This window comes from Oncorhynchus clarkii, chromosome 14, assembly GCF_045791955.1.
Source record: "Oncorhynchus clarkii lewisi isolate Uvic-CL-2024 chromosome 14, UVic_Ocla_1.0, whole genome shotgun sequence".
Lineage (NCBI taxonomy): Eukaryota > Metazoa > Chordata > Actinopteri > Salmoniformes > Salmonidae > Oncorhynchus > Oncorhynchus clarkii.
The window spans coordinates 10,695,897-10,705,740 of NC_092160.1; the positions used below are offsets into that span (position 1 = coordinate 10,695,897).

The 9,844-nt window shown below is 40.1% G+C and overlaps 1 protein-coding gene across 1 annotated transcript; it reads left to right on the forward strand.

The window, feature by feature from the left end:
* The first annotated feature begins 378 nt into the window (after nucleotides 1-378).
* Nucleotides 379-6,960, forward strand: LOC139365821 (stonustoxin subunit beta-like). Its single transcript, XM_071102892.1, has 3 exons — nucleotides 379-530; nucleotides 5,956-6,005; nucleotides 6,087-6,960. Exons 1-3 carry the CDS (start codon nucleotides 379-381, stop codon nucleotides 6,635-6,637), a joined length of 753 nt encoding a protein of 250 aa, XP_070958993.1. The 3' UTR covers nucleotides 6,638-6,960.
* Nucleotides 6,961-9,844: the final 2,884 nt, after the last annotated feature.

Below are 9,844 nucleotides of genomic sequence, written 5' to 3' on the forward strand. Positions count from 1 at the left end.
GACTTCAACTGTACATGTAGGCAAGGATTAAGAGAAAGTGACTGGTATCAGGATAAGTAATAGGATTTATAGAAGGTAGTGCGTACGGCCCAGTACATCATTGGAGCCAAGCTTCCTGACATCAGAGGAAGCCCCCCCCCCCCTGTTTTTATACTGTATAAACAAGGGGGGGGGGGGGGGGGGGGCTTCCTCCTCTTTTGTTAACTCTATTTCTTGAATTTCATTGTTGGTTAAGGGCTTGTAAGTAAGCATTTCACGGTAAGTTCTACACCTGTTGTATTCGGCGCATGTGACAAATACAATTTGATTTGATTTGAAACAACAGAGGTAGTTACTCATACACAGTTTGCAGTAAGCCATCATTGTCATGTAAACTGGATGAACAAGTCCAACTTGGTGATGGAGGCAGAGTATGTCACATTGATAAAAGATTTGTTCCGTACAGTCACATTTTTATCAGTGTTCCACACTCATAAGAGGAAGAATATGGAGAGTTTAGAAGAGGACAGAGAGGGTGAAAGACTGCACAAGTAAGAGAGAGAGAGAGAGAGATTGTGTGTGTGTGTGGCTAGGCACTTGTTTTGTAATTTGAGTTTTCCTGTTTTAAACCCTATCCTAAACCTCAACCCTAACCTTAACCACTCACAATTAATGCCTAAACTTAACCCTAATCCCTAAATTGAACCAACATATCTGAAATAATGCCTAAACTTAACCATCAAGGTTATTCTGAGTGGTTAAGGTTAGAGTTGAGGTTTAGGATAGGGGGTTAAAACAGGATAACTCAAAGCCAACGTACAGTGAAACATGACAGAGTTATAACAGGAACACACTTCATAAATCTACAGACGGCATCACACTCCATATAGTCCTTAGTCTAAATATCACATATTTGTCCACTTTGTGGTGGCAAAGTCTAATGATGATTGTCATTAGGGTCCATGTCTGTGCGTTATATTTTGGTATGATATCCACGTATTGAAGGTAGCTAAATGTGCTTATCACTGCGTTATATGTTATGACCCCTATGCTGTTAGCTGGGCCAATAGGATTGAGGGTATGAAATGAAATGTAGTATTATCAGGGAAACAATCTTCTCAAACCTAAGGTAATTTGATATGTTATTAACTTCATAATCTAACACAAATGAAGGTATGAAACAATTTGAATGGTAATGGCATCTCTATGGGCCCACCTTGGGGGGTGGGGGGGTCAAAGGCCATACATGTAGGCATTTTGGGGAACATCGAGCCAGAATGGTGAGTATTAGGATGTGCTCTATTATCTCATGGTACCCTAGATGATACCTACACCAAATTTCACACAGAATTAGGAAACCCATTGGGGAAGTTTCTGTTTGTTTGTTGCTACAGTATACAGAGTCATCATAGATTCTGTCTATATTCATTCCTAGCATCCATTAACTTCAATGTGGAGGAACTGCATTGATTTTGCATGGGCATAACTGAATAAATAATTGGTGTAATAAGACCAATAATGGATTAAAATGTGTGTTTACAATGAGGAAAACACAAAATGATGGGACGTCAGTTATATCTATTTAGCTAAATATTACCGGAATAGTGGTAAAATGTAATACATTTGAAGTAGTTTCAAATGTATTACATTAAAACAATTAAAACAATTGCATGTTTGAGGAGCATTCACTGATGTCTATTGATTAAAATAGATATGCAATATTCTATAAATTGTGTAAACATTATTTACATTTTAGCAGACACTTATCCAGAGCGACTTACAATAGTGAGTGCATTCATTTTCGTACTCGTTCCCCGTGGTAATCAAACCCACAACCCTGCAATGCTCGACCAACTGAGTTACATATTATAAAATGTGACATGAAATACATTGCTCCCTATATGAAATCCCATAGGAATGCATTACACCCAGAGGTAAAGGTAATTTTATAAAATGCTTTCCACCAAACTTTCATAAAGCTAGGGAAGTCTAAACAATAATGCATTACTATTATTGATTTAACCAAATTGTATTCTCCAATATGGCCGCCAACCAGTTCCATTGGTTTAAATTAGATTGGGCTGACATGGCCACAACTCTTTCAATAATAGGTGGAATATTCCTAGTGATAACTAAAGAAGTATCATGAACTCAGCAAAAAAAGAAACGTCCTCTCACTGTCAACTGCGTTTCTTTTCAGCAAACTTAACATGTGTAAATATTTGTATGAACATAACAAGATTCGACAACTGAGACATAAACTGAACAAGTTCCACAGACATGTGACTAACAGAAATGGAATGTGTCCCTGAACAAAGGGGTTGTCAAAATCAAAAGTAACATTCAGTATCTGGTGTGGCCACCAGCTGCATTAAGTACTGCAGTGTATCTCCTCCCATGGACTGCACCAGATTCGCCAGTTATTGCTGAGATGTTACCCCACTCTTCCACCAAGGCACCTGCAAGTTCCCGGACATTTCTGGGGGGAATGGCTCTAGTCCTCACCCTCCGATTCAACATGTCCCAGACGTGCTCAATGGGATTGAGATCCGGGATCTTCGCTGGCCATGGCAGAACACTGACATTCCTGTCTTGCAGGAAATCACACACAGAACGAGCAGTATGGCTGGTGGCATTGTCATGCTGGAGGGTCATGTCAGGATGAGCCTGCAAGAAGGGTACCACATGAGGGAGGAGGATGTCTTCCCTGTAACGCACAGCGTTGAGATTGCCTGCAATGACAACAAGCTCAGTCCGATGATGCTGTGACACACCACCCCAGACCATGACGGACCCTCCACATCCAAATCGACCCCGCTCCAGAGTACAGGCCTCGGTGTAACGCTCATTCCTTCGACGATAAATTAGAATCCGACCATAACCCATGGTGAGACAAAACCGCGACTCGTCAGTGAAGAGCACTTTTTGCCAGTTCTGTCTGGTCCTTCGACCCTGGGCGTCTTTCTTTTGGTGTTTTTCAGAATCAGTCTAAAGGCCTCTTTAATGTCCTAAGTTTTCATTACTGTGACTTTAATTGCCTACCATATGTAAGCTGTTAGTCTCTTAATGACAATTCCACAGGTGCATGTTCATTAATTGTTTATGGTTCATTGAACAAGCATGGGAAACAGTGTTTAAACCCTTTACAATGAAGATCTGTGAAGTTATTTGGATTTTTATGAATTATCTGTGAAAGACAGGGTCCTGAAAAGGGGACGCTTCTTTTTTTGCTGAGTTTAGTTATGCAGAGAACACAACCAATTTAGACAGGTTTGCAATATATATATTACTTGTAAAATATTAGCATCATTGTTCCAGAAGTGTACCAAAAACACTATTCATTCAACTGTTTTTGGTCAGCATGCCATCTGCATGCACCGTCAAAACTTGAGACATCTGTGGCATTGTGTTGCTTGACAAACTGACCATTTTAGTGGCCTTTTATTGTCCCCAGCACAAGGCGCACCTGTGTAATGATCATGCTGTTTAATCAGTTTCTTGATATGTCACACCTGTCAGGTGGATGAGTAGGATAGGTCTCGTCAATAGGTGTTTGGTTTCCAAGGGGATGTGGATCATTCCGTTCAACTGGCGTGACCACATCGCAAAGAAACTTGATCTACTAGTCTGTTAGCAAGTCCTGTAGTTATAGGGATACAGAGGGTGGTTTCTGGTAAGCTACTCAGTGACAGGATGGGCTGATCCCCACCCCCCTTTTTTATTTGACCTTTATTTAACCAGGTAAGTCAGTTAAGAACAAATTCTTATTTACAATGATGGCCTAGGAACAGTGGGTTAACTGCCTTGTTCAGGGGCAGAACAACAGATGTTTACCTAGTCAGCTCGCGGATTCAATCTAGCAACCCTTAAGTTACTGGCCCAATGCTCTAAACACTAGGCTACCTGCCGCCCTTCACCCCATTGATGCATACTATATAGCTTAGTATTTGTAATATATATTTTACAGTCCGTATTATATATTTTACAGTTTGCTGACCTTTATCAAGGGTGCCAATAATTTAGTTATTTCTAACATTGTTGTTTCAATGATAAGACAGTTTAAGTAAATAATTTCATCTGATGGCCAAAATTAATCAAATATCATGTTTTTTAAGATGCCATCCACCCAATAGAATATTCCATTGTTGTTTGAAACAGTCATTTTTAAAAATGTATGTTGTATTTGATCCCCTTTTCTCCTCAATTTTGATTTTGCCTCATTGCTGCAACTCCCCAACGAGTCAGGAGGCGAAGGTTGAGTCATGCGTCCTACAAAACATGACCCGCCAAACTGCATTTTTTAACACCCACCCACTTAACCCGGAAGCCAGCCACACCAATGTGTCAGAGGAAACACTGTTCAACTGACAATCAAGGTCAGCCTGCAGGTGCCTAGCCCACCACAGGGAGTTGCTAGAGCACAATGAGCAAGTAAAGCCCACCCGGCCAAACCCTCCCCTAACCCGAACAATGCTGGGCCAATTGTGCGGCACCCTATGGGACTCCCGATCACGGCTGGTTGTGATACAGCCTGGGATTGAACCCAGGTCTAGTTATGATGCCTTAGACCACTGCGCCACTTGGGAGGCCAAATACAGTCATTTTCAATGGGCCTGTGAACATTCCAATTTGTCTCAACATTCCTTAAGCAGCCTGCGAACATTCTATTGCATATATCCCATACAACAACACATAAAGATGTGAAGCTACTTTTTTGGAGAGGGAATCATATATCAATTTGATCAGAGGAATGGGGAGAATAAGATAAGACTATTAAACATTTGCCACCACAAAGTGGAGACATTTTTCCACTGGCATAAAAGAGCAAGACATGCCATATCTCTGAATCCTGCAGTTAAGGCCACTTCGGTCATTTTCTTTGGAGGTTGAGTCAACTCATATCTTTCGGTGTGGCAATTTTTTTTACCAGTTCAAAATAACTGATAATAGCCTGCCCTTGATTCAGTATAACTGTAATGACAGCACTAAGTCATAAATGCATGAGTGAAAGAAGGTCCAGAACCTCTTGTAGAATTCTCAAATTAAACAGTTTATTAGTTATGCACAGTGTAATGTTTGACTGTAGTCCACACCAAAAAAAACAGCTATTTTTAATGTAAGAGTCATAAGAGAGAGAACAATAGCAATGCATTGCAATAACACTGAACTAGCTCCACCAACCATAAGAACACAGAAACATTCCTGCCATTCTTGTAGTTGGCAGATAACAGGCTGACAGTCAGGCTGCACCCGTGATACTTGAGTAACCCTCTCAATTGCATGGCCAACAACAACATAATGGAACGTCCATAAAAACAGGGCCAATACATTTACGAGGGTTGCTACAATACTTACACATTATAAGAACTTTATAGATACTTATGACAAGTCTTAATGCATTGTAACCACATCATAATGCATTTTAAGGTGTATGTCTTATGTCTTAAGTAAAGAGTTAGCCAACACAACACCATAGGCCTACATGATATGAAACATGACACCATACAAAAGGAATGACAAGAAGTCATGTGGTTTCTACAGTATGAAGGAGATAACATTCGGCAAAGAGAAACATTTACAGGGACTTTTTTTTTAACAAGTTCAAGCTTATTTTTTTATTTATTTTTTACTTACCTAGGGGGTTTTTGTTTCATTCAAACAGTTGTTCTTCGTTATATTTAGCAATTCATCTACCATAGAGCATGTTTTGAACTAGCTAAATAATGTTTTGTTTTAAATTAAGAGCAGTTGGTTACACTTCACATGGGGATGCTATAAGACCCTGTCAAATAAAATGCAAATTAATATTCTAAAAATAAGCAAACAATATCATTTTTTTACACCATTATATAGTGTAAAATAGAATTTGAACATATATAAAGTGAATGTGGCTCCTTAAATGAAGACAAGCAGGCATGGTTGGGGTCATTTGCAACCCTAGCAGTGATAATCCTACTCATAATGCTACTTTTCCAGCAGTGTGGACCATGGTGCAGAGTGCGGGTTACAGTCAACACTGAAGAAACGTAAGTCTTGATTGCGAGATTTGGGGTGCTAAACGGCTACCTGTCATAATAATGTTAACTGGTCTTGTTCTACTTCATTAGATGCCTGTGAACTCACACTGGACCCAAACACAGCTCACAGAAAGCTCATTCTGTTTGAGGGGAACAGAAAAGTGAGACGAGCGGAAGAGGAACAGTTGTATTCTGATCACCCAGAGAGATTTGAAAAATGGTCACAAGTGCTGTGTAGAGAGGGCCTGTCTGGGCGCTGTTACTGGGAGGTAGAGTGGACTGGGCAAGAGATTCGTATAGGAGTGACATATAAAGGAATCTGCAGGAGAGGATTAGGGTATGAGTGTGGAATTGGACATAATGACATGTCCTGGAGTCTCAGTTGTTATGATGACTACTTCAATGCCAGGCACAACAAGGAGAACATTACCATACCTGCACCCTCCTCTCGCTCTCACAGAGTAGGAGTGTTTCTGGACTGGCCTGCCGGCACTCTGTCCTTCTACAGTGTCTCCTCTGACACACTGACCCACCTGCATACTTTCCACAACACATTCACCGAGCCCCTCTACCCAGGATTTAGGATGTGGTATCGTGGGTCTTCAGTTTCCCTGTGCAAGACAACTGCTGGGGAGTGCTAAATACCAGATGTTGTTAGGACCATCAGCATGTATAAATGCTTCTCTTTTTTAAACAAGTGGGGGTTACAGGCAGAATACAACACAGACACAAAGACAGGCTCTGGCATACTATTAAGTGTAACTCAGAGTTTATATTGGTGAGGAATGCCCTTGACTTCCATGTGAGGCTCTTGTAGATGTGTCAGATGTATACATTTATCTTTACAGTGATAGAAAATGTCAAGTGAGCAATTTCCTTTATATTTCTGAAAATGAAAACATATTGAAAATGTTGTATGCCATGGAATCCTAACTGGTGGTAAATAAAAAGCATTGCTACAACATTTGGTATCAACTGTCTCATTTTCTATGTTCCGTCCTCAAAGTATAAACTGTGAAACACTAGTGCAGTTTCCAACTCTGCCAAGCAGAGCTCAACTTTACCGCCCCAACTAGTAAAGGCAGCCAGTAAACAAGGGTTGTGACCTCACCCGACACTCTAATATGTACAGACAGACTTGTTGAACAGGTTAAACAAGTTCAACCAAAGAATGCTAGGAGCAGTGATGTACGTCACATTAGAGAATTGTTTAGTACATTGGAAAAACAACCACTCTTCTACACCCATCAGAGGAACAAGATGGACAGTTCAGAGGACAAAGGGGAAGAAACACAGCACAAGTAAGAAATTATTCTGTGTGTGTGTGTGTGTGTGTGTGTGTGTGTGTGTGTGTGTGTGTGTGTGTGTGTGTGTGTGTGTGTGTGTGTGTGTGTGTGTGTGTGTGTGCATCTGAATATGTACGTCTACATTTTTACATGGGTGCTTAGAAATTAAGCTTGTTAGGTTTAGAGTTATTTAAGTGTCTGAAAAGAATAAACAAATTAATTTCCTGGATCGTTAAAATCGCATTGGTGTAATATATTATGGCAGCAGGAAGCCTAGCGGTTAGAGCGTTGGGCCAGTAACCGAACGGCTGCTAGATCATATCCCCGAGCTGACAAGGTAAACATCTGTTGTTCCGCCCCTGAAGAAGGCAGTTAACCCACTGTTCCTAGGCCATCATTGTAAATAAGAATTTGTTCTAAACTGACTTGCCTGGTTAAATAAAACCATATGTATTTTACATGAAGGTGTAGGGGGATACAGTTGGTAACCTTCAGGTAGGACATTTTACAAAGATCCCCATATTAGTTACACTGAAATGTCTCAATTACACTACATTTCACCTTTCTAAATCCACCCTGAATCCCCCCTTCTGATGGGATCAATATCCTCATTTTTGTGGCATTAAAACAATCCTATCGCTACCTCATAAAACCAATTCCAAAATGGATTACCAAATCCAAACTTGAATGATCTTTTGATCTCAAATGATTGTCTTTCTGCTTTGAGATACCAATTTCACCCTAGCACTGTTGCAACGCATTATACACTAGATATACAAAAGTATGTGGACATCCCTTCAAATTCAGTGGATTCGGCTATTTCAGAGATGGCGTCTGATGGTAGATTAAGAGACTTGGTAACCCTAAAAGACTAGTTGGATTTACCATTAAGATTTAGAGACATCCCATTTGCTCAAAGGTAAGAATGTCTGTCAGCTCCTATAGTCATCCCAAGATGTTTTGTAATTCTCACAAATAAAAATTAAGCTCAACTACTGCATTTCTATACAATTTCAATATTCTACAACACAAAACACCCAAAAACGTGTACATGGCACACACAAACGCCTGTAACATATTTCCATTAAAAAATATATATTATTATGAATGTGTACCTGGAAGGGGGGAAATATGATAAATGATTCATCACAGCACCAGCTCCAGTCAGCCTACGCACATGTTACATATTTTGGATACGAAAAGGAGACAAAAATATTCCTGACCTGCGCTGCACATAGGAAAGTGTCAAGACGACTGTGAACTGATCAAATCAAATTTTATTTACACATGCGCCAAATACAACAGGTGTAGACCATACAGTGAAATGCTTACTTACGAGCCCCTAACCAACAATGCTTGTTTAAAAAAATACAAATAAGAATAAGAAATAGAAGTAGCAAGTAGTTAAAGAGCAGCAGTAAAATAACAATAGCTAGACTACATATAGGGGGTACCGGTACAGAGTCAATGTGCGGGGGAACTGGTTAGTCGAGGTAATTGAGGTAATATGTACACTATCAGTCAAAAGTTTTAGAACACCTACCCATTCAAGGGTTTTTCTTCATTTGTACTATTTTATACATTGTAGAATAATGATGAAGACATCAACACTATGAAATAACACATGGAATCATGTAGTAACCAAAAAAGTGTTAAACAAATCAAAATATTTTTTACATTTGAGATTCTTCAAATAGCCACCCTTTGCCTTGATGACAGACGTGCACACTCTTGGCATTATCTCAACCAGCTTCATGAGGTAGTCACCTGGAATGCATTTCAATTAACAGGTGTGCCTTCTTAAAAGTTCATTTGTTAGAATTTCTTTCCTTCTTTCCTTCAGTTGTGTTGTGACATGGTAGGGGTGGTATACAGAAAATAGCCTTATTTGGTAAAAGACCAAGTCCATATTATGGCAAGAACAGCTCAAATAAGCAAAGAAAAATAACAGTTCATCATTACTTTACATGAAGGTCAGTCTATAGGGAAAATGTCAAGAACTTTGAAAGTCTCTTCAAGTGCAGTCACAAAAAACATCAAGCGCTATGATGAAACTGGCTCTCATGAGGACCGCCACAGGAATGGAAGACCCAGAGTTACCTCTGCTGCAGAGGATAAGTTCATTAGAATTACCAGCCTCAGAAATTGCAGCCCAAATAAATGCTTCACAGAGTTCAAGTAACAGACACATCTCAACATCAACTGCTCAGAGGAGACTGTGTGAATCAGGTCTTCACGGTCTAATTGCTACAAAAAACACAACTGATGGACACCAATAATAAGAAGAGACTTGCTTTGGCCAAGAAACATGAGCAATGGACATTAGACCGGTGGAAATGTATCGTTTGGTCTGGAGTCCAAATTGGAGACTTTTATTTCCAACCGCCGTGTCTTTGTGTGGGTAAACGGATGATATCTGCATGTGTATTTCCCACCGTAAAGCATGGAGGAGGAGGTGTGATGGTGTGGGGGTGCTTTGACCATTTTTAGGGCCTTCCTCTGACACAGCCTTGTATAGAGGTCCTGGATGGCAGGAAGCTTGGCCCCAGTGATGAACTGGAC

What these genes read in the sequence shown, in the direction of transcription:
- LOC139365821 (XM_071102892.1), top strand. Translation starts at nt 379, where the DNA reads ATGAACAAGTCCAACTTGGTGATGGAGGCAGAGTATGTCACATTGATA. An exon ending in GAGGGTGAAAGACTGCACAA is followed by an intron (nt 531 to 5,955) that starts GTAAGAGAGAGA and finishes CTACTTTTCCAG; the next exon opens with CAGTGTGGACCATGGTGCAG. An exon ending in ACAGTCAACACTGAAGAAAC is followed by an intron (nt 6,006 to 6,086) that starts GTAAGTCTTGAT and finishes CTACTTCATTAG; the next exon opens with ATGCCTGTGAACTCACACTG.